This window comes from Rhinopithecus roxellana, chromosome 6 (genome assembly GCF_007565055.1).
Source record: "Rhinopithecus roxellana isolate Shanxi Qingling chromosome 6, ASM756505v1, whole genome shotgun sequence".
Classification (NCBI taxonomy): Eukaryota; Metazoa; Chordata; class Mammalia; order Primates; family Cercopithecidae; genus Rhinopithecus; species Rhinopithecus roxellana.
In genome coordinates this window covers 83973563-83999961 of record NC_044554.1, presented here as the reverse complement: position 1 = coordinate 83999961, position 26399 = coordinate 83973563, and the positions used below count along the sequence as shown (strand labels likewise).

Sequence of the window (26399 nt, the reverse complement as noted above, 5' to 3'; positions counted from 1 at the left end):
CACTATTTGCAACATATATGGAACTGGTGGTCATTGTGCTAAGTAAATAAACCAAGTACAGAAAGAAAAACTTCGTATATTCTCACTTATTTGTGAGAGCTAAAAATTAAAACAATTGAATACATTGAGATAGAGAATAGAAGGATAGTTACCAGAGGCTGGGGAGGGTAGTAGGTGTGTGGGGAGGGAAATGGGGATGATTAATGGGTACAAGAAGGAGTTGTAAAGAATGAATAAGACCTAGTATTTGACAGCACAACAGGGTGACTATAGTCATAATAACTTAATTATGCATTTTTAAATAACTAAGAGTATAATTGGATTGTTATAACAAAAAGGATAAGTGTTTGAGGGGGCAGATACCCCATTTGCCATGATGTGATTATTATGCACTGTACACCTCTATCAAAGTATCTCATGTACCCCATAAATATATATACCTCTTATGTACCAACAAATATTAAAAATTAAACAAAATTAAATCATAACATTACGTTGTACCCCATAAATATATACAACTATAATTTGTCAATACATATTTTTTTCTAAAAAAAAAAAAGAGGCAACAAAGGTGAGGAACAATTCTCCCACAATACAAAGGAAGTACAAAGTAAAAACTTGCTAAAAACCAAGACTGAACTAAGACCTATATATTTCTATTCAATCTATATTATATGTCCAAATTCTCTACCCAACCACCACCAAAGTAAGCAGAGAGAATTCTACTGTCTACCGCTGTTGAGAAACATCAACTTAATAAAAAGTTTACATTTTCTTAGATGAGTAAAACAGCATCCTCTAAAAATAACAGTGGAAAGGGAACAAAATCTAGAAGATTCAGCAAAACATGTATCTGAATATTAAGGAAAGACTTTGGTATTTTCCGAAGAATGCAAGATGAAGCAGCATCAGTGAAATAGAAACACAAAACCCAAGGAAAGGAATGTCTGAAATAAAATTGTAACTTTTTTTTTTTAAAGTACCTCTAGAATGAGAATAACAGGTTAATAGGTTAAAATTAGTAAGGACTCCAAGGAAACCAAAATTATTTTCTTAAATTAAAAAAAATACTATGAATAAAGGCTAAAAGGGAAAATGAAAATACTACTAAGCCTTGATGATTTGACACGGAGTTTAATGGGTTTTGTTTTCTTGCTTTTTTTGGTTAACTTCAGAGTAAAGAACATAAAACATGTAAATATCTGAACAAGAAGCAAAGTGAGGCTGCCTTGGACTTCTCCATTGCACGCTGACTGTCAGAAGAGAGTAGGACAATGGCCAGAGTCTGGTGAGAAAACGTGTGACCTAAGAATGGCATGGGCATTCTTGTCTTTCAGAACAGAAGGCAACTGAAACCTGTTCTCTGATAGTCAGGAAATCAGGACAGGGAATCTCCCACTGCAGTCATCCTTCGTTACAAAAATAAAAAACAACTAAGATTAGTTTTACCAAATTGAGAATTAAGCATTATTAAAATGAATGAAAAAGTTGGCGGTCAGTAGAAACAAATTAAAACAGATACATATCTAAAAAAAAAAAAAAGAGGGCAATATGTACAAATCTATTTGAAAAGAAAAAATAAGAAGAAAGTAACAACCTAAAAGCAGTCTAAACCTAAAATCAAAGAACATTATCAAGACTGGAGAGAAAAAGGACAGATCTAATAATCCTTAGATTTATGTGTCTGTAACTCGAAAATATTTCACTATTGATTCTGGAAATTCAAATTTTTAAAAAATTCAAAGAAATACAACATGATCACATGGCATTACAGTGGCAATGCAAAAGTGGTTTTAGTTAATCTGGACATCTAATTAAAGAAGTTTAAATGTATATTTTACTTTTATTGCCTCATCAAATTCTATCAAAATGATGGCTTACTCTATAGTGAACAGAGTCAGTAAGCCGTAGCCATATACCAAGGGTTTTCATTAAGGATTTTAATGCTCACATATTAAGTAGGAGTGGACAATCACAAAACATTAGCGAATTGAAGGAAATATATGCCATGAACAACATAAACAAACAAAATCTCCAGAAAATTAGAGGTAGCTGAACAATGCAGAGAAACCAATTTAAAAGAAAAATACATCAATATTTAAAGGAAAAAATGATATTTTCTTGGATTTTATCAATGATAGACTGGATAAAGAAAATGTGGTACATGTACTCCATGGAATACTATGCAGCCATAAAAAAGAACAAGATCATGTCCTTGCAGGGACATGGATGAAGCTGGAAGCCATCATCATCAGCAAACTCATAAAGGAACAGAAAACCAAACACCACAGGTTCTCACTCTAAGTGTAAAGCTGAACGATGAGAACACATGGACACAGGGAGGGGAACAACACACACTGGGGCCTGTCGGGGAGGAGGTGGCAAGAGGAGGGAAAGCATTAGGACAAATACCTAATGCATGCAAGGCCTAAAACCTAGATGACAGGCTGATAGGTGCAGCAAACTATCATGGCATATTTATACCTATCTAACAAACCTGCACATTCTGCACACGTATCCTGGAACTTAAAGTAAAATTTTTTAAAAAAGTAAAGAAAAAATAATGACTCCTAAATAGTCTAGAGTTGTTTGGCCATAGGTTTACCAGGCAACAACCACCCATCTCTATTTTAATAGAGAGGTAGTCAAGTTTCAACCTTAGAAGAAGCTGAGAATGATCCTCCCTTCCTGTGTGAGTCAGTAGACTCACCTGTGCCTGGCACTGACATGATTAAAGCTCCCCAGGTGTAAGGAGCATGTAGGGAACATAGAAGCTTGTGCCAGCAAGGCATGCAGAACACACTCTGACATGAGGGAACCTGTACATTGCTCATGGTGGCTTAGTTTCTGTGTAACGAGAGCAGCTGGAAGGGAGATGAGGTCTCCCAGGGAGGACTTCCCATGAAGCACTAGGGAGCTCAAACAATATATTAACTCTAATTTGAAGACTGGAAGTCGACATGTGAACTCTCACACAGCTCAATATATAAGCCATAGTGCGAGGTTGCTTTTGACATTTAACAATCTTTGGACAAAAAAAAAAAAAAGTGTCTCATGCTGGTGTTTTTATCATTCTTTACTCCCAGCAGTGTATTATATTAATTAAAGAAAATATGGTTTTATGTTGGCATAGCCTTAGAAAGAAAAATAGATTCTAGATTTACAAAGACTTCAATTTGGCTTTTGTATGTAAATGTCTGAGAAAGAAAGCAATTCCTTCCAATATTCCTCTTCAGTGACATCATCCTTTAATTAACAAAATGCTTAGGGACATTGCTCTGCCAGGGAACTTTCAGAAGTTTTCTAATACCACTGTGTAATGAAACAAAGACAGTACCCAAAATGATTTAATTATAGTGGCATATCAGGATAGGAATATAGAAATATATGTATTTCTATAGGATAAATAATATTTTCCAGTGAAAACAAATGAAACTACTCACTGCGTATGAGAAGTTAGCAGTTTGTTACACACAGAAGATATTTTTCCACTAAAAAGAACATATTATCAGTTCTAGCTATGCAGCTATGCATTAACCTTGTTGTTCTTGAAAAGACAAGAAAGACATGCTGGATGACAGAAGCCACACCACAGGTAGTGTGTTAGCAAACAGGAAGTAAACATCAACAAGTAGCAAATACAAATGCTTCTCAACTTAGGATGGGGTTACATCCCAATAAACCTATTGTAAATTAAAAATATTGTAGACATAGGATTGGGTTACATCCCAATAAACCTACTGTAAGTTAAAAACATTGTAAGTTGAAGATGCATTTAATACACCTAGCCTACCAAGCATCATCCCTTAGCCTAGCCTATCTTAAGTGTGCTCAGAACACTTACATTAGCCTACAGCTAGGCAAAATCAGCTAACATCAAGCCTATTTTATAATTAAGTCTTGAATATCTCAAGTAATTTAGTAAATACTGTACTGAAAGTGAAAAGAATGATTGTATGGGTACCAAAGTATGGTACTCACTGAAATGTGTATCATCGTTACACCAGTGTAAAGTTGGGACATCAGGGACCATGTGTGCAGAGGAGTGAGCATCTTCAGTGTGAAATTAAGAACACCTCTGCACATACTGTGTTCTGGGTGCTTCCCATGGAAGCCTGAGGCAGCAAGCAGCAGGGAAACCCATCTAATACAGATCTACGTGGGCCCACTGAAGTCAACGCTTGTGGCTAAATACAGATGCTTTCTGCTAGTTTGCACATTCTGCCGTATCTTAGATATAGCATGGAACAGGAAGCATTTTCTTTCACAGAATAAGACTTTTTCAGCTAAGAGATACATTGTTCCAGGGAAGGGAAATTCAAATGAGAATATAACTATGTAACAGAGAAATGACTCAGTACATGCTGGCATAGAAAACCAGTGGAATATAAGGTAGGCATTAATGTGAAGACTGTGCAGCAGTTCTGAAAACATTTTGATATGATGATGTAAATTAAAAACTGGATGAAATGAATGAAAAAATATATATACACTGTAAATTTGCATTTTGTGTATACGTGCTTGCAAGCATGTGTACATGCAGACAGATGATTGATCCATACATACATAGAGGCACAGTTAGATAATTTTTTTAACTGTTGTCTGCAAGAATAAAAATCACTTTGATGTAAAATTAGAGAGGATTTTCTTTCATTGTTTTCCTATGTAAGTATTGTTAAATTATCATTTAATTTTAAATGGGAGAAAATTAAGTTGTCAACTAGTTGCTAGTTGGTGAGGTTATGATTCAAACTACTCTAATTTGTGATTCATATTAGTCTAAAGGAAGATGAAACCTTTAAAAGCAATAAATGAGTTCCATGTCTTTTTGTATATATTAGTAATGCATTGGTTTGTATGAAGCACAGTAATTTACACATAATTTTTTAAGTGTTATATACATAATACTTAGAATTTTGATGGTGTCATAGCACTTCATAGTTATTGTTCACATGAATTCTATGATGGGGTCACTTAAGAAATGAGAAAAACAAAGGAAAAAAGTTTATCCCAATTGCATATATTAAAATGGAGCAAACTCAAAAAATGCTAGTTTGAAATGTGAAGAGAAAGGCTTTTGTCTTAAGAGCTTATATCCTGTTTATTATTTAACTGATAATCTAACACATGATCATAGCACAAGATTTGGAAAGTACAGGAAGGATTAAGAAAAAACAAAACTTACCTACAATTATATATCTAGATATAACAACTATTGACAACTATTAACATATTTTGATTCATTATGTTCTTTCATTTTACTGTATTCTGTTTATATTCTTGCTGTCAAGAAGCTAGTCTTTGGTCTAATTCATCACTGCCAAATTAAACTTTCTGCAACAATGAAAACGTTTTGTATCTGTGCTGTCTGAAACAGAAGGTTCTTGTACTCTTGAAATGTTGCTAGTGGCTGCTGAGAAAAAAATTATAATTTGATTTGATTTTAACGTATTTACATTTAATTTTAAATGCTACAAGTGGCTAGTGGGGCTATTATGGTGAACAGGTGCAGGTGTATTTTTTACTGTGGGGTGACCTGCCATCTCGTTTCTTTTAAGAGTTGGTTTTTGGAATTCTTAGTTTCAACACAAAGTGCCTACGTATGAATGTCTTATTTATTATACTCAATAACTGTAATGTTTCTTCAATTGAAGGAATCAACTGTCTTAGTACTAGAAAATCCTCACCTATTATTTTTTCAAATGGTGCCTCTCTCCCATTGTCTCTAGTCTTTTGTTCAGAAATCTAATTAGATTTATATTAGACCTCTTCTATCCTCCATATTTCACATAATTTGATTTTCATATTTTTTATTAGCAGTACATCATTTGTTTTTAACCCAACCATTGTTTTTCTTTTTAATAGCCATAGTTGTTAATCTTAGTACTTTTTTTTCCAAATCTATTCTCTCTCATAATATCATGGTACTTCTTACATTTTCTTTGTGATTGTAGTTCTTTTACATTACATTCTTTGCTCTCCTTTTTGTTATAGCCATTAATATATATAGTAGATAGTTATCTTGTGTGTTTTGTAATGTTTGTTTAGGCACTCCACTTTAATGCGGTCTTTTTAAAAAATGATATATGAGTTGTGAGACCATCCTTGCAAAGTTTTGTATTTTCTTCTTAAAAGTGCCCATAGGTACCATCAAACTGGGGTCAATGTTCATGTTATATTCTTGGGTAGGGGGAGTTGTGGTTCTCAGATCACAGGTGGTCAAATTTAAACTCCCACAATTCTAGGAGTTTAAGTGCTAGGGTATAAGCTCAGATTTTCAAAATTCCAGGGGAGATTTTTTTTCTTTTCACCTCTAATCCTAGACAGAAATCAATGTTTTCCTATTACCTTTCTATGCCAGTAGAAGGACTTTTCTAGATTCTACCCTTTCAGTAAGGATGCAGCCAGCCTTTCAACGATACTAGCTTTATTCAGAGTTTCAGTCCTTCTCCTCATGCAGAGCTGCAGTCATAGCTCTTGCACCATCAGGGACATTAAAACCTATGCCTCTACATATGCTTTGCCCCTTTCTTAGGTAGCAACACAAGCAATTACTCTGGAATGAAAGTGGAAAAACTGATTTTCCTCTGCTCTTACACAACAATCAACACAAAACTTCTGTGACCAAATGTGTGGGAATTTCTCCCCACCAACAATCAAGCAATCATTTCTACAGCGGACACAAGCTGAGTGTTCTCTAGTTCAGTTCCTTTCTGACCCTATTTGCCTGCAGACATCACCAGACCCCACAAGTTGAGGGCTCAGTCCCCAAGACCGCTCCCTTTCAGATGCCAGTCACAAGCCTCAGGTTGTTTTACCTGAGCTTATGACCTTTTGGGATCAGCCAGGGATCCTATGACCCTCTTCTTGGGTTTGATTAATTTGCTGGAATGGCTCACAGAACTCAAGGAAACACTTATTTGCATTTACCAGTTAATTACAAAGACTATTACAAAAGACAGAAATGAAAAGGTATATAAGGCAAAGCATGTGGGAAGGGGTATGGAGCTTCCATCCTTCTCTGGGAACCACCCTCCAGGAACTACCATGTGTTCAGCTATCCAGAAACTCCCTGAACCCAGTCTCCGGGGGATTTTACAGAAGCTTTTACAGAGGCATGGTTGAATAAATCATTGGTCATTTGTGATCTACTTAACCTTCAGCCCCTCATCGTCCCCTGAGATTGAGGGGTGTGGCTGAAAGTCCCAAGTCCTCTAATCCTGTCTTGGTCTTTCTGGTGACCAGCCCCATCCTGAAGTGACCTAGAGGCTGCCAGCCCTGTAAATCATTAGCATAAAATGACATCAGTTTGGACATTCCAATAATTTTAGGAGTTGTAAGGCTGGGAAATGGGTCTAAGACAAAAATATATATTGCACAGTATCACATCAGGTTTGTTGGTTTTTTTCTTTTATGGCACCTGAAAATTTCCCTTCTTTGTTGTGACCTCAAATGGGTGCTAATATAATAGATCTAGATAATTCTTATCTAGTAATGAGAGAATTTTCAAGTTATCCTAATCTTCCATTTTAATCTATTTAATATCATTTTAAAAGATTTTGCAGCAACATTTTGTAATTAACATAATTGTTAAATATATAGGAACAATATCTTCTTACTTACTTACTAGAATAAATATATTTTCATTTAAATCTTTATCCAAGTTTCTGTTATCTCCTTAGGTATAAATTCCCAGAAGGAAAATTACTAGCCCAAGCATTTTTTATATATATTGCCATGCTAAAGTCCAGTAAAATTATAACAATTTATATTCCAAAGACAAGCATATAACAATGTCCACTCTACTATATCTTCATGAAATTGTGCACTAAATTTTGAGTGTTTATAACGAATATATATATATATATTTGTTGTTTGCTTTGCATTTTTATATTAATGATGACAACTGTTTTTAAAGTGTTTATTAACTATTCATTTTCATATTGTGTTCAATGCTTCAGTCTTATGCCCCAATTTTTTTTTTTTTTTTTTTTTTCGGTGAGATGGAGTCTCCCTCTGTTGCCCAGGCTAGAGTGCAATGGTGCGATCTTGGCTCACTGCAACCTCCAACTCCGGGGTTCAAGCGATTCTCCTGCCTCGGCTTCCTGAGTAGCTGGGATTACATGTGCCTGCCACCACGCTCGGCCAGTTTTTGTATTTTTAGTAGAGACAGGATTTCACCATGCTGGCCAGGCTGGTCTCGAACTCCCAACCTCAGGCGATCCACCTGCCTCGGCCTCCGAAAGTGCTGGGATTACAGGCGTGAGCCACAGTGCCCAGCCAGCCTATTTTATTATCATTGGAGTCTTTTCCTTATCACTATACAGTAATTTACATATTATATCTATTAATGCTTTGTATTATGGGATCCTTTTCAGTCTTTCCATTTTAATGGTTTGACTTACAGAAAATATTTAAATTTCTATGTTTAAATATATCTGTATTTTCTAGTGAAAATTTTATATTAATTTAATGTCTAAAAGAAATGTCCTTATTGAACAAACAATGTGTTTACTTATTTGCTTTATTTCTAATTTTCTTTGAGGGAGAGAAAATACCAATCTCAGGAAAATTTTGCAACTTTTTTCCTGTTATCGCTAATGTAAAATGTGTATACTACCTTTTTTACATTTTGATTTTCTCTTCTTTTATTAAGTGATCCAATTAGAAAGACATTATTTTATTACAAAGTCAATATAATGCACTGAAATACTTCTTAAGTCAATTAGCCATTATCTACCTATTCTTTTTGAAAAATGTCATGATTAGAGCCATCTATTTATTCTTCTGTTTAAAACTTCAGAAATTCAGAGTAAAGCCTACTCTAGTCTCTGCAGTATCAATTGGAATTATATTAAATCTATAAAACTTGCTAAAGGAGAGTAATAGTAAGATGATTCAGCTTTTCCATTCAGCAAGATGGTATATATCTCATTACTTATTTATTCCTTTATGCTAAAAACATCATCTAGATTTTAACATATAGGTTGACCATATTTCCTTCTAAGATTATTCATTATCACCTTGTATGTGTTTTTTCTATTGTAATTAAGTGTTTTTCATATTACATAGCCTTGTATATATTTATTATTTTTTCTGGCCACTTTAGTTGAAATTATCTCTTAATTGATATTCTTGGGTATTTAACTGTATGATATGACATAAAAGATAATAATTTGTAGTATAAGTACTCGTGCTATTTTTTAAACTATATCTTAGAGCAGGAACTTCAATTCCAGAAAATGCTAAATAATAAGGTTGATCATGTTATTCCGTTTCTTATTTTAATGGGAATTACTCTAGTACTTCACAAATAAATATGAGGAGTTGTATTTGTCATGTTTGTATGATAAACAGTCTTGTTTCTTGTGTTGATGATGTGAAACTCATTCTCCAAATATATTACACTTTTAAACTATTAGATAATTAGAGTAAAGAGTTAAGATCTCTTCCTTCTGATATATCCTCTCATTCTTTTTCTGGTTTCCCCAACAGATTTTACTTTACAGCTTATTCTGTGTCTTTCATACACAGAATTTCTTGACTGCAATGACTTCACATCAAATAATATATTTTATTTAGTAGTGTCTGCCTCAAATGTGTCTTTTCTTGAATCATATTTTTAAATGTTAACGTATTTATACAGTTTTGTTTTGTTTTCATTTGCATAATGTCCATTATTTTTAATTTCACTCTAATGGTGTGTTGTGTCATGTAGAAAAAAATTACCTTTTTTAACCCAGTTTCTGAGTGTTTGATTTTTTTAAGGAAAGATACTTTCAATAATATTTATTATAAAAATATGTGCCTGCTCTGATATCTGTCAACTTTCCTTTTAAAATATATATAGAGATATATTTATATATGATATTATATATATATTTTTTTCCTTCTCCCTTTTAAAATATTTTATATTCTGTGTCATTGATTATGACTACTTTGTGAGTTTTCTCTAATAGTCAAAGGGTGGATAGTAAGTGCATGTGATTTAGAGTTTCAAAAACTTGGATTCAAAACTCCATCATGTTCTAGAAGTTTGACTTCTGGCAAGCCACTTAATTTTTCTGAATATTAGATTCTTGTCGTAAAATTAGGATAACAACCTCTTTGTCATTATAATTATCAAATAAGATCAAGAATATAAAGCCCCTAACTTAATACCCACTGAATAAGAGGCACAGTAAATCATGGCTAATGAGATTAACACTTATGGTGTTCAAGAACCACAAATTTCAATAATTTCAGATGGAATAGTATGCGTAAATATTTGATGGCGTCCACCAATAAGGCAACAAGCAATGGTGGCAACTGTGACAAACTGGAACCAACGCCAATCCAAATCCAAAGTTTTAACGCTGTGCTGACCAAATAAAAACGCCACAGCCTTTCATATTTTAAGTAAATATCACAACGTAAGATTTTCATCAGAAAAATTTTAGAGCCTGTCTCCAATTTTAGAGCCTTTTGTTAATCTTGCCACTACCTTAGCAGGACTTTAGTGTGCCAGATATGAGCCTGCTAGTTTTAAGTCAAATAATTATTTATTCTTATGGCCACTTCTCAACTGTGTTGATCAAATTCATAAAGCAAATCTTAGCCTCAAATTCCTTACTTCACTTCCTTGTCTTCACTTCCTCTAGGACCTAGTCTATTATGCTGTAGCCTTGACAACTTGCTGAGACAAAAAGTTGAGAGTTACGATAGTAGGAAGAAGAGCCACAGAGTATAAAAAATAATAATAATAATAATAATGCATGTGATTTCCGGCCTGTGGTCAATTTGTGACAACTATCAGTATATCAGGAGAACATGACATGCTCGGAGCCAAACTATAGTGGCCAATATTGAAATATATTTAGACATGTATTACTCTCAAATTTGAAGATGTGCATTCATGGAAATTAGTAAATTGAACAGGAAAGTAAAAGAGCACTGTTTTAGATGATATAACCTCAAAGAAGAGACAAAAATAGCTTAATATAATGAATGGATGAGTGGATGTGTTTCAATTAGGTAGCAATAAGCTATGGGCTTCATGGCCAAGAAGGTACATTTCAACCCTCTAAGTAGTGAAAAATTCCATTGTGCTGCTAATTGCCTATTTAATTCTTTGAATACAAATGTGCAATTAACATTACAAATAATCAAGGTTAAAATATAATTAATGCAAGTGTGATTTAGTTATAATTAAACTAATTACACAGATATGTAGTATAATAAGGGACTTGCAGACCATTATTTGGATGTAAATTTATTCTTCTTTTCAAGAGTAGTTATTTGAATTTCATTTTCCAATTATTTTACAAATGAGGAAATAGAATTATAAAAGAGAGAGTCAGTCTTCCAGGGATGAAGAAATAAACCTAATTTTGCTTTATAAATTACAATCCTTTTGTGTACACGTACTTGTAAATAGAGAAGTTAGAAATTTTTTTTTTTCAAAACCCACCTCCAAACTCAACAAAAATATCTTACTTCTATGACTGCAGGGAAAAATCAAGGAAACACTTGAGAGAGATTCAATCCCATACAGCATGATTTCCTTTCAGAGTAAGTAGTATCACAACTCTCTTTACATATACCAACCTCAAACACTTGCTCAACTAATAAATTTTCTCTACTTTCTGTTCTCAAACATAATTAGTTCTTAATGTTGAGATTTCACCTATTGACATAGATTAACCCAAGTAAAACTGCATTATCTACCCACAGACAGAAATAGATATAGCATGTAGCAACTTGGAGCAAGATAGATTTGATTTCAGATCTGCAACTTTCTTTATATAAGTTAGTTGCAGTTAAATGACAACAGCATGTCTGTTTCTACACAAGGTGGATTTTATGTGGTATAGCATTGAACCTTCATTTAAACATTTGAGTTATTATTTCTAGTATATGGATGAAGAAATGACTAGAGGAGAATGGGGAGAGAATAAAAAAGGAAAATTCTAAGGAGTAAAAGAGATAACTAAACACAAAGTGACACTTGTGATACACTCTAATTCTATCAGAATGAAGTCAGAATGATACAAGGAAACAAACACATGAAAACCTAATCTGTCACTTTCTGAGGACAGCTGAAAACCAATTATCACGAAAACTGAGTAAATAAGTTCTATCTCTTTTTCTGTATGAACTGTACCTCTGAGTAGCCAAATAAAAGACAGTTAAAGCACCTCTGTACAAAATTATCCAAACTAGTAAATGAGAACAAGAAGACTAGGTTAAAATGTCACCATTTTGCAATGGACTAATTCACCCAAGCATTAAACATCAAAACTGCTAACAGCTAAAAAAAAAAAAAAAAAAAAAAAAAAAAAAAAAGACTAAAGACCAGCTATTATGTGCCTATTTTTTTTTTTAGTTTTATATTTTAATATTTATTTATTTATTTTTACACAAGGGTTATGAGACTGGCTAATTTTTGTATTTTTGGTAGAGACAGGGTTTTGTCATGTTTCCCAGACCGGTCTCAAACTCTGGGCTCAAACAATTCACCCGCCACAGCCTCCCAAAGTGCTAGGATTACAGGCACCTCACCGGGCCCAGACATTAGATTCCTCTTGATGAAAGAGAACATCATCTCCTGTTTAGTCATTGCCAACGGATTGAACCCTAGTCTAACTAAACATCTGAATCCATCTGCAATGGAAAGAAATAGAAGAAATGAACATGTTAAATTCCATCATCAGTATGCAGTCAGCAAAGTTTGTAGGCCAATCTCCATAGCCAACAGTCCAGGTTCTTCAACAGACAGTTTGTAAAGAAATGAAAGGAATGGAGAAAGGACCTGTGAATTGAGTAAATTAAAGGCCTTATCAAGTATCTTAGAAACACACAGGATTAAACTATGGTGTCTAGGAATACATTCTTGAGTAATGAATTATAAAAAATCATTTAGATAGAAGAGGTTGTGTTTGGAATGGAGTACATAGAATGACTTATAAGTTAGCTGCCAAAGTTCTATTTCTTGTCCTGAGTTTTGTTTACAAGATTGCCTTTAAGAATACATTAAGCTGTATTAAAAACAAAAACAAAAAGATGCAAATAAGAGTTAACCTCAACAGGGATGTGATTAGATGGAATTTATGGGGTGGTGGTCTGGTTTTGTTTCTTGAGGTAGGTACCGATTATATAATTACATTCACTTTATGAAAAGTCATTGGATGTTCTTTTTCATATGTAAATTGAACTTCAAAAAAGTCCTTAAAATTATTTTGTAAAAATATTGAAGCAAGAAATAAGATAGGCTGGGTGCAATGACTCACACCTGTAATCCCAGCATTTTGGGAAGTCGAGGTGGGTGGATCACCTGAGGTCAGCAGTTCAAGAGCAGCCTAGCCAACATGGTAAAACCCCATCTCTACTAATAATACAAAATGTAGTTGGATGTGATGGCATGCGCCTGTAATCCCAGCTACTCAGAAGGCTGAGGCAGGAGAATCGCTTGAACTCGGGAGGCAGAGGTTGCAGTGAGCTGAGATCGCGCCACTGCACTCCAACCTGGGTGCTAGAGCAAGACACTATCAAAAAAAAAAGAAGAAGAGGAAGAAGAGGAAGAAGAAGAGGAAGAAGAGGAAGAAGAGGAAGAAGAGGAAGAAGAAGAAGAAGAAGAAGAAGAAGAAGAAGAAGAAGAAGAAGAAGAAGAAGAAGAAGAAGAAGAGAAGAGAAGGAGGAGGAGGAGGAGGAGGAGGAGGAGGAGGAGGAGGAGGAAGAAGAAGAAGAAGGAAGAAAAGAAAGAAAGAAAGAAGGAAAGAAAGAAAGAAAGAAAGAAAGAAAGAAAGAAAGAAAGAAAGAGAAAGAAAGAGAAGATAATGAGTATCTGAAAAAAGTCTTCTATACTGTATTAAAATTGTATATGTCATTGTTAAATACAGTGAGTTCTAAGTTTCTCTTCAAAGAATCAGTATGTTAGTATGTTCAGTTCTATGATCTTCATTTTAAAGTTTAACTTCCTCATTCTCCTCATCTCCGTGCCCCTAATTTCAGTAAACAACCTCCCCACCAGTTATAATCAGTAGTTCACATCTGTTTCCCTGGTCACCTGCTCAGTCCTGAGACACCCCTGGTCACCTGCTCCATCCTGAGGCACTCTGGTCACCTGCTCCATCCTGAGTCACCTCTGATCACCTGCTTCATCCTGAGTCACCCCTGGTCACCTGCTCTGACCTGAGTCACCTTTAATCATCTGTTCCGTAACTGTCTTTCCCACCAAAACAGCTCACCCCACCACTCTGGCTCATACCCCTGCTCTCTTTAAAATAGCCAATAGGAATTAGCCTAGACTGTGTGGTCCAAACTTAACCAATAGGGAAATGACACAGCAGTAAGGGCTATCTGTGTCAGGGTTAAAAACTCTTTCCCCTCCCATGTTCAGGTGTGCTCTCGCCATTGCTCCATCTGGGAGATGCATCCTTCTATAGAAGTAAAATTGCCTTGCTGAGAAAATTCATGTTGGAGTGCTATTTATTTTGTGACACTGAAAATTTATTTCTAATATCATTTAGAGAATAACAACAGTAATGTCACTTATTATGTTTTTAGGATCAAGGTAAAAGCTGTACAAAAAAGCATATTGGTAGTCCTCATAATTTGATTTTTTATTTTAAGATGAAAAACACAAAAATCACTTAAATCAAAAAGTTAGAAATAAAACAACAAAACTAGATTGAGAAAAGCATGGTGGGGGGTTAAGAAGAATGACAAAGTTTGATAAATTTGAAAAGTAAAAATAATTTGAATTTCTAAATAAATTAAATATCATCCTTTTAAAAATAAAAGTCAGAATCTGGAAAGTAAAACTATAGAAATAAAACACAAATATACAGATATATGTATAGAAAGGAAATACAGGCCGGGCGCGGTGGCTCAAGCCTGTAATCCCAGCACTTTGGGAGGCCGAGACGGGCGGATCACAAGGTCAGGAGATCGAGACCATCCTGGCGAACACAGTGAAACCCCGTCTCTACTAAAAATACAAAAATCTAGCCGGGCGAGGTGGCGGGCGCCTGTAGTCCCAGCTACTTGGGAGGCTGAGGCAGGAGAATGGCGGGAACCCAGGAGGCGGAGCTTGCAGTGAGCTGAGATCCGGCCACTGCACTCCAGCCTGGGAGACAGAGCAAGACTCCGCCTCAAAAAAAAAAAAAGAAAAAAAAAAAAAAAAGAAAGGAAATACAAATTTTCAGAGAACCGTAGTAATAACCCTGTATAAGTAATTTGCAATTTTAAATTAAATTAATGAGTTTCTAAGGAAACATAAATTGTCAAAATTACAAAAATACAAAATATTTAATAGCAAAAATTGAAAAAGAAGTTTTCAACAAATTAATTTTTCTTTTTAATAATAAATATAAAATCTATATAGACTTAGCATATGAAATTTAACAAAAAATATTTAAAATCTAACAAAAATAAAAATTTATCATGGAAAGCTAAGGACAGATGGATAATCAAGAATCTCCTATTCACAACAAATTTTTCAAAAGGAAAAGAACTAGAAAATACATGCAACTTTATATATGTTAAAGTTATAATTTTTTTTTTTTTTTTTTTGAGATGGAGTCTCACTCTGTCACCAAGGCTGAGGTGCAGTGGTGTGATCTCGGCTCACTGCAACCTCTGCCTCCAGAGTTGAAGTGATTCTCCCACCTCAGCCTCCTGAGTAGTTGGGATTACAGGCACATAACCACCACACCCACCTAATTTTTGTATTTTTAGTAGAGATGGAGTTTCACCATGTTTGCCAGGCTGGTCTTGAACCTCTGACCTCAGGTGATCCTCCACCTTGGGTTCCCATAGTGCTGGGATTACAAGTATGAGCCACTGTGCCTGGCCTTAAAGTGATAAATTTAAAATATTCTTGTAAGAACTTTTTATAAAATTGCAAACAAAATAATGCCTACATTAGATGAAAATGCATAGACAATTTTCAATCCATCATATTTCATAAATAGAAATATCACCATTAAATGAGAAATGCATTGTCATTTCACATTGTTTTGATAGTTCTAGGGAAAGCAATAAGGAGAATGAGAATCAGAGATGTTACCATAGAGGGATAGGAGGCAGGGCTAGCCTGCAGCTCCTGCTCAGACAGACAGAGCCACATGTGAAGACTCATATCATGAACTTTTGCTACAAGAATTACCCTAGGAACATACCAGGAAAGCTGAGAGAATCCACAGACCCTTTGAAGGAACTGGATCACCGCTGCTAGCTCAATGAGACATCGGAAAACCATGAGTCCACTTGCTTTCTCAGCAGGAAGGCTGAGTTCTCCAGGGCAAGTTCTCAGTCCTGGTCACCAACTGCCCGGAAATTGACTTGGTGCTGTTGGGAGGGCCATGGTGGGAGTAAGACCCGTCTTTAGGACTGCAGGCCGTATGGCAGCAGGATAAGGCCTATGACTGCCAGCGTACCCCCACTTCCCTGGCAACCTGTGTGACTCAGCAGAGGCAGCCATAATTCCCTGAGGAACATAAATCCACCAGCCTGAAAACCACACCCCCATCCCCCACTACTGCCACAGCAAGCCCCACCCAAGGAGAGTCTGAGCTCAGACACACCTAACTCTGCCCACATCTGACAGTCCTTCTCTACATGCCCTGGTAGCTAAAGACAAAGGACATAATCTCTTGGGAACTCTGTGGCCCCACCCACCACCTGATCCTTCTTCCACAAGGGCAGTTGATACACTCTTGAAAGCACCACCTCCTGGCTGGGGGCAAACCAATGCAAAACCAGCACACTAAACAAAAATACAACCAAGGAACCTCACAGAGCCCACTTCATTCCCCTGTTACCTCCACCTGAGCAGGTGCTGGTATCCACAGCTGAAAGACCTGAAGATGGATCACATCACAGGACTCTTTACAGACACTTCCCAATACAACCCTGGAGCCTGGTAGCTCTGCTGGGTGGCTAGATCCAGAAGGGTAAAAACAATCACTGCAGTTGGGCTCTCAGGAAGCCCCATTCCTAGGGGAAGGGGGAGAGCAGCACATCAAGGGAGCACCCTGTGGGACCAAAGAATCTAAACAGCAGCTAGTGTCCCAGATCTTCCCTCTGACATAGTCTACTGAAATGAGGAGAAACCAGAAAAACAATTCTGGTAATATGACAAAACACAATTCTTTAACACCCCTGAAAGATCACATCAGCTCACCATCAATGGATCGAAACCAAAACAAAATCTCTGAATTGCCAGAAAAATAATTTAGAAGATTGATTATTAAGCTAACTGAGGAGGAACCAGGAAAAGATGAACTCTAACTTAAATAAATCAAAAATATAATACAGGACATGGAATGAAAAATCTCCAGTATAATAGATAGCACAAATTTTTAAAAATCACAACTTCTGGAAATCAAGACACACTTAGAGAAATGCAACAAGCACTGGAAAGTCTCAGCAATAGAACTGGAAAAGCAGAAGCAAGAATTTCCCAGCTCAAAGGCAAAGCTTTCTCATTAATCCAATTCATCAAAGACAAAAAAAAAAAAAAGAATTTTTAAAAATGAACAAAGTTTCCAAGAAGTTTGGGATTATGTTAAACATCAAAACCTAAGAATAACTGGTTTTCCCGAGGAAGAAGGGAAATCTACAAGTGTGGAAAACATATTTGAGGGAATAATCAAGAAAAACTTCTCTGATCTTGCTAGAGATCTAGACATTCAAATACAAGAAGTTCAAAGAACACCTGGGAAATTCACTGAAAGACATCATCAACTAGGTTTTAAGGAACCCTCAAAACCAGGCAAATAAGCACATAGTCATCAGGTTATCTAAAGTAAAGACAAAGGAAAGAGTCTTAAGAGCTATGAGGCAAAAACATCAGGTAACCTATAAAGGAAAAGCTATCAGAATAATAGCAGATTTCTCAGAAGAAACCCTGCAAGCTAGAAGGGATTGGGGTTCTATTTTTAACCTCCTTAAACAAAATAATCATCAGCCAAGAAGTTTGTATCCAGCAAAACTAAGCTTCATGAATGAAGGAAAGATACAGTCTTTTCCAGACAAACAAATGCTGAGACAATTCGCCACTACCAGCCCGGCTCTACAAGAATTGTTAAAACAAGCTCTAAATCTTAAAACAAATCCTCAAAATACACCAAAATAGAACCTATTAAAAGCATAAATCTCACAGGAACTATATTACAATAGCACAATGAAAATAAACAAACAAACAAGACATTCAGGCAACAAATAGTATGATAAACAGAATAGTACCTCACATCTTAATACTAACATTAAATGTAAAGGGCTTAAATGCTTCACTTAAAAGATACAGAATGACAGAATAGATAAGAATTCATCCACCAAATTTCTGCTATCTTCAGGAGACTCACCTAACACATAAGGATGCACATAAGCTTAAGGTAAAGGGGTGGAAAGAGATATTCCATGCAAATGGACACCAAAAGCAAGCAGGAGTAGCAATTATTATATAGACAAAACAAACTTTAAAGCAACTGTGGTTAAAAAAGGACAAAGAAGGACACTATATAGTTACAAAAGGACTAGCCCAACAAGAAAATATCACAATCCTAAACATACATGCACTTCACACTGGAGCTCCCAAATTTATAAAACAACTACTACTAGACCTAAGAAATGAGATAGATGGCAACACAATAATAGTGGGGGACTTTAATACTCCACTGTCAGCACTAGTCAGGTCATCAAGACAGAAAGTCAACAAAGAAACAATGGACTTAAACTATACCCTAAAACAAATGGACTCAGCAGATGATTACAGAACATTCATGTGCTACAGAATATACATTCTATTCATCAGCACATGGAACATTCTCCAAGATAGACCATATGATAAGGACAAAACAAGTCTGAGTAAATTTAAGAAAATCGCAATAATATTAAGTACTCTCTCAGACCACAGTGGAATAAAATTGGAAATCAACTGCAGAGGAACCCTCAAAACCATGCAAATATATGGAAATTAAATAACCTACTCCTGAATGATCACTGGGTCAACAATGATATCAAGATTAACATTCAAAAATTCTTCAAACAGGGTGATAATAGTGACACAATCTATCAAAACCTCTGGGATACAGCAAAGGCTGTGATAAAGGAAAGTTCATAGCCATAAATGCCTACATCAAAACATCTGAAAGAGCACAAACAGCCAATCTAAAGTCACATCTCAAAGACCTAGAGAAACAAACGAGCTCATACCCAGCAGAAGAAAAGAAATAACAAAGATCAGAGCAGAATTAAATGAAATTTAAACAAAAAAATGCAAAAGATAAATGAAAACCTGGTTATCTGAAAAGACAAATAAAATTGATAGACCATTAGCAACATTAACCAAGAAAAGAAGAGAGAAGATTCAAATAAGCTCGATTACAAATTAAACAGGAGATACTATTACTGATACTACAGAAATAAAAAAATATTATTCAATTCTAGTATGAACTCCTTCACACACATAAACTGGGAAATCTGAAGGAGATGGATGAATTACTGGGAATATATAATCCTCCTAGATTAAACCAGGAAGAAACAGAAACTCTGAACAGACCAATAACAAGCAGTGAGATTGAAATGATAATAAAAAAACTTCCCAACAAAAACAATCCAGGACCAGACGAATTTATAGCTGAATTCTACCAGGCATTCAAAGAAGAATTGGGACCAATCCTATTGACACTATTCCACAGGATAGAGAAAGTGGGAATCCTCCCTAAATCACTCTATGAAGTCAGTGTCACCCTAATACCAAAATCAGGACAGGATGTAACAAAAAAGAACACTACACACCAATATCCCTAATGAACATCGATGAAAAAATCCTCATAAAAATACCAGCTAACCAAATCCAAGAGCATATCAAAAAGATAATCCATCATGATCAAATGCGTTTGATACCAGAGATGCAGGGTTGATTTAACATATGCAAGCCAATAAATGTGATACAGCACATAAACAGAATTAAAAAGAAAATTCACATGATCATCTCAATAGATGCAGAAAAAGCATTTGACATAATCCAGTATTCTTTATGATTAAAATCCTCAGCAAAATAGGCATAGAAGGGACATAACTTAAGGTAATAAAAGCCATCTATGACAAACCCACAACCAATGTTATACTGAATGAGGACAAGCTGAAAGCATTCCCCCTGAGAACTGGAATGAGACAAGGATGCCCACTTTCACCACTTCTATTCAATGCAGTACTGGAAGTCCTAGTCAGAGCAATCACACGGGAGAAAAAAATAAAGGGCATCCAAATTGGTAAAGAGGAAGTCAAACTGTAGCTATTTGCTGATGATATGATTGTATACGTAGAAACCCCTAAAGACTCATCCAAAAAAACTCCTACAACTAGTAAATAAATTCAGCAAGGTTTCAGGATACAAAATTAATGTACACGAACAGTAGCTGTGCTATACACCAAGAGCAGTCAAATGGAGAATCAAATCAAGAGCTCAATTCCTTTTATAATAGCTGCAAAAAAAAAAAAAAAAAAAAAAAAAAAAAAAAAAAAAAAAGGAATATACCTAAACACGGAGGTGAAAGACCTCTACAAGGAAAAGTAAAAACACTGCTGAAAAAAATCATACATGACACAAACAAATCAAAACACATCCCATGCTCATGGATGGGCAGAATCAATATTGTGAAAATTACCATATTGTCAAAAGCAATCAACAATTTCAATGGAATTCCATCAAAATACCACCATCATTCTTCACATAACTAGAAAAAAAATCCTAAAATTCATATGGAACCAAAAAGAAGCCCACATAGCCAAAGCAATTACTAAGCAAAAAGAACAAACCTGGAGGCATCACATTACCTAACTTCAAACTATCCTATAAGGCCATAGACACCAAAACAGAATGGTGCTTGTATAAAAATAGGAACATGAATGAAACAGAATCAATAACCCAGAAATAAAGCCAAACACAGCCAACTGATCTTTGACAAAGCAAACAAACAAACAAAAACATAAAGGGGGAAAGGACACCCTTTTCAACAAATGGTGCAGAGATAATTAGCAAGCCACATGTTGAAGAATGAAACTGGATCCTCCTCTCTCCCCTCATGCAAAAATCAACTCAAGGTGGATCAAAGACTCAAATCTAAGACCTGGAACCATAATGATTATAGAATATATGATCAGAAAAACCTTTCTAAACATTGGCTTAGGCAAAGACTTCATGATCAAGAACCAAAAACCAAATGCAACAAAAACAAAGATAAACAGATGGGACTTAATTAAACTAAAAAGCTTCTGCACAGCTGAATAAGCAATCAGCAGAGTTAACAACCAACCCACAGAGTAGGAGAAAATCTTCACAATCTATACATCTGACAAAAGACTAAGATCCAGAATATACAAAGAACTCAAACAAATCAGCAGGAAAGAAACAACAAATATCATCAAAAAGTAGGCTAAGGACATGAATAGACAATTCTCAAAAGAAGATAGACAAATGACTAACAAGCATATGAAAAATGCGCAACATCACTAACTATCAGGGAAATGCAAATCAAAACACAATGTGGTACCACTTCACTCCTGCAAGAATGGCCAAAATCAAAAATTCAAAATAATAGATGTTGGCATGGATGTGGTAAAAAGGGAACACTTTTACACTATTGGTGGGAATGTAAACTAGTACAACCACTATAAAAAATGGTGTGGAGATTCCTTAAAGTACTAAAAGTAGATCTACTGTTTGATCCAGCAATCCCACTACTAGGTATCTACTGAGAGGAAAAAAAGTCATTATATGAAAAAGATATTTGCACACACATGTTTATAGCAGCATAATTTGTGATTGCAAAAATATGAAATCAGCCCAAATGCCCACCAATCAACAAGTGGATAAAGAAAATATGATATATATGTATGTATGTGCATATATACATATATATACACCATGAAATACTACTCAGCCACAAAAAGGAACTAAACAATGGCATTCACAGCAACCTGGATGGAACTGGAGACTATTATTCTAAGTGAAGTAACTCAGGAATGAAAAACCAAACATTCTTATATTCTCACTCATAATTGTGAGTTAAGCTATTAACACACAAAGGCAAAAGAATGATACAATGCATTTTAAGTATGATGCAATTAATTTTGGGGACTTTGGAAGAAAGGCTGGTAGGGGAGTGAGGGATAAAAGATTACACATTGGGTATTGTGTACACTGCTTAGGTGATGGGTGCACAAAAATCTCAGAAATCACCACTAATGAACTTATTCATATAACCAAGCATCACCTGTTCCCCAAAAACCTATTGAAATAAAAAATAAAATTTAAAAAAGAGACATTACTATAAAGTGTAGAAAAATATTTCATTAATTACTGATAAGAGCATTCTCTTCTAATAGAATGTAAGGATTAATTAAAATACTTTTACAAAAGAATCCTATTTATTTTAGCAAGTTATTGTAAAAAAAATGTTAAATGTTAGTTCTTTCCAAATTAATTTATAAATGCAACATAAAGTCAATTAAAATTCCAGTGAGAAATTGTAGACACAACGCTTTACAGTTCTTTCTTTACATCCACAGAACAGTGCTTAATCGATTTTTATGTGCCATATTCATTGCTGCAAAACTAGTGTTGAGAACATCTAACTACTCTTAAAAATAAATATCTCTCTGGGTCAGAAACTGAACAGAAAGCTGGAGGTCGGGTCTCAACCTGTTGGCTGGTGGGTGCTGGGTTTAAATTCATAAATACAGCTGTGAATGTGACTACCCATCAAGTTACAATGAGTTTGCTGTAGTGGGAAAAAAGAAAGATAGATGCCTGGGGCCTTGTAACAGAGTACTGAAAACAGAATGGGATATGAGGACATCCACATAAGGAGGCACAGCACAGGAGCGGTGTGTGGAGAACGAATTGCCAGAAACTGGCTGGGAAATTAAAGATCTAAGATTTTAGTTTGTGATATTGAGCCCAGTTTGCTGTTAGGGTAAACCTGACAGCACACAAATCAAAGAGCAAATTGAGCACAGAGAGGTTTAGAGCAGGGGATAACTTCTTGCAGTAGAAAGAAAACTCATTAACATTAGTCCTGATCAGAGCAGGGGAAAAGGGAAGACATGCTACCATATAGGTGCAGAAAGAGGCATGAAGGCACCATGCCCTGAATGTTCCCAACCAAGCACACAGTTTAGAAGCAGGTGAAGAATCCCTGTGAAACGGGACTGAGGTAAGAGTGACATAGAGGAGTGCATGAGTGCATGTTACCCACAGAGCCTGTAGGGGTCATCTGGCCTCAGGCAGCCCTCTGAGTGTGCAGGGTGCCCAGGGACTTCACTTATGTTAGAGCAAGGGGAATAAACATCTTGCCTACTCCTCTAGAGGCGGCTTTCTTGGTTTTTAATGTGTTCACTGCCCCACCCTGAAGGAGTCATGATCACCTGAAAGAGGAAGTCTGGGTGGTAAAAAGAGGGAAACCATCTGGCCGCTTAGGCTGATGGGCACATTTGAAGCTTTATCCAGAGGATAATAAAGAAGAACCACTCCTTTGCCATTTCCTGCTCCCCTTAATTCCATGTGCAGAGAGGAGCTGGGCACTTCCAATCCACTCTGATATGTCCCAGGGAGGTCTGCCTTTGGCTGCTCTGCAATAAGACCTCCTTGACCCTTTCTTTACTCCAGCTGGAAGTACTGAGCTCAGTTCATTCATATTTGGAAACTTTTTCCCCCTTCAAAGAAATTGGAAGGTAAATTTGGAGGAAAATGATGTTTCCAAATTTTATTCCACAGGACTGAGGGAATGCTGGCGGTTCTCTGGGCTTGTTATCTCTTTAAGCAGCAAACGTGATGAAATCTGGATCTTACCCCATGGGAGTCCTAATGATAGCATGTCCTGAAGTTGGAGAAACTTCACCATTCAGCATTTTGAAAGTTGTGCTCTTCCCAGCTCCATTCACCCCTAGAAGTCCAAAGCACTAAGAGGAAATAAAGTTAAGTAAAGCACACTCAATCAAACAAGCTAAATAAATAGAACAAGTTAAATAAAATCAAAATTATATTAGAAACAGCACTTGCTTTTAGCCAACTCTGGGTTGACTTTGTTGGTTTGTGTTATTTGTGGAGTTTTAAAATGACAATACTGTATAAAACACTGTATAGATTACAAAGTCCTCTCAAAATCATCATGGCACTTGAGTGGTATAAGAATTTCAGCAGTAATTTACAGACAATAAATTCATGTGTGGAAAACTCAAGAGGATGAGAGTAAATGCCAACTATCCCAAATTATGCAGAGATAATACAATATTCTTTGGAAGTCGCATCATTATAATTATTACTCCGATTTCATTTTCATATATTTTAAAGTATTTTCTTAAAAGATTCCATCTTCTACTGTACATGTGCGTGTGTGTGGTGTGTGTGTGTGTGTGTGTGTGTGTGTGTAGTGCTCACAGCTTTCTTATGTACCTTCTTTTTCCATTGAAGAGGCTGTACATTCCTGTAAATTCACTCCTAACTCAGAGTCTAGGCTAATTTTGATATTAATTCTATATTTTGACATTGAGCATAGGGTCAATGCAGTTCTTGATCCACTCTCGCCTTACAGCCAACATGAAAAATGACCTTCTTGCTGTCTTTTCTACACTTTGTCTCTTTTATGTGCCTCAGCATATACTGTGCCTGAGAGTCCACCTTGGTGACTGTGTCTCTCTGGTTCTGTCAATCTCCTTCCAAGACAACTGTTTTCTGATGGCTAGGAGCTGCGATCTACGGATATAAACTGGCTTCCTGGCTTCTCAAATCTTGGAAAGTGACTGCTTCTGGATTTTCTGCCACCAAGCACCACCTAACCATCACATAACCCTGTTTTGGACCTCTGGATTTCACAACTGCCCTGAGTTGCCACCTGCTTCAATTACCGTGTTTTCCCCACTTCCCCTGCATCTCTCCCACCACCTGCAATGTGAGTCCATCTCCCTCCAGGCCTACCCTGTCCATGTCCCAGGGTACACCACCATCAGCTATCCAAATTCTACCAATGCTTTAAGGCTTAGCTATAAACTACCTTTTTAATAAAGTTCTCCCCATGTACCCTGTCCTCCCACCTTTCCTTCCCTGCCTACCCAGCCACCCTCTCTGGACTGACAGCACTGAAGACAATACCACTCAAGTACCTTTCAGTTATTTTTAGAAAATGCTTTAATATATACAAAAATGAAATTGGGAGGATAATAATTATTATGATGCTGTAGCTTCCAAAAAATATTATATTATTATATCATTGTCCCCGCCTTGGGACAATGCTCATGCTCCCATGTAACATAGTATATGCTTATGATATTTTGTTTCCTAATTGATTATTAATTTCTAGATGGAGAAGGACATATAGTCGATGACAGTTCAGGCAATGATGAACTGCATATACAATGGTCATCTTACAAGATGACAATACCATATTTTAACTATACCTTGTCTATGTTTAGATACACAGATACTTGCCATTATGTTACAATTGCCTACAGTATTCAGCACATGCTATATAGATTTGTAGCGTAGGAAGAATGGGCTATACCATACAGCCTAGGTGTATCATAGACTATGCCATGTAGGTTTGTGAAAGTATATTATATAATGAAATCACCCAATGACATTTTTCTCAGACTATATTCCCATTGTTAAACAACACAGGACTGTATCTTAGTCATTTCTGTATTTTCCACAGACTCTTGCATAGCACTCTCCATCTAGGTCATTAAACTGTAATGTTTATAAGAGCTTAAGAGAATAAAATCCAACTTTAAATGGCATCTTGGATCATTTAAGATACCTGGAGCATCATTCTTATCAATGTTTTACAAGTTTCTCTCTTAGCCCTGTTGGGACTCAGAAAATAATACCCCAAAGTGAAGGCCTCAAAGGCAGCCTCAGAATCAAAAGTTTTTCTCTGACCTTCCCTGCCCTGCTGTCTCTGGCCACTCTTTCTCCCCTGAGGCGGTCTTAGAAACTAGAACCTCTTTTCCTCAAAGCCAGCCATAAACCTAAAAATATTACCCTAACTTCTCCCCCCTTACATATTTTTCAGTGCAAAAATTAGCCCTAAAGAAGTTACCTGACCTACCTTGTTTGACTGTAGGTCATAAGACAGACCTGCATTCCAGACAGGGTCCTGCCCCACACCCAGAAGGAAGAAGCAGGAAACCAAACACCACCTGTTCTCACTTATAAGTGTAAGCTGAACAGTGAGAACACGTGGGCACAGGGAGGGGAACAACACACACTAGGGCCTGTCAGGAGGATGGAGAGAGGGAGAGCATCAGGATAAACAGCTAATGCATGTGGGGCTTCATACCTAGGTGATGGATTGACAGATGCAACAAACCACCATGGCACACGTATATAACTATGTAACAAAACTGCACGTGCT

The 26399-nt window shown here is 36.1% G+C and overlaps 1 protein-coding gene across 1 annotated transcript in view; it reads right to left on the bottom strand.

Annotated features, from left to right (window-relative positions):
• Positions 1 to 26399, bottom strand: part of ABCA13 (ATP binding cassette subfamily A member 13) — a 520700-nt gene that overhangs the window by 112363 nt on the left and 381938 nt on the right. Inside the window, exon 55 of the mRNA XM_010374424.2 lies at positions 23840 to 23949. Within this exon, the coding sequence (XP_010372726.2) occupies positions 23840 to 23949 (110 nt within the window). The remainder of the gene's footprint in view (positions 1 to 23839; positions 23950 to 26399) is intronic.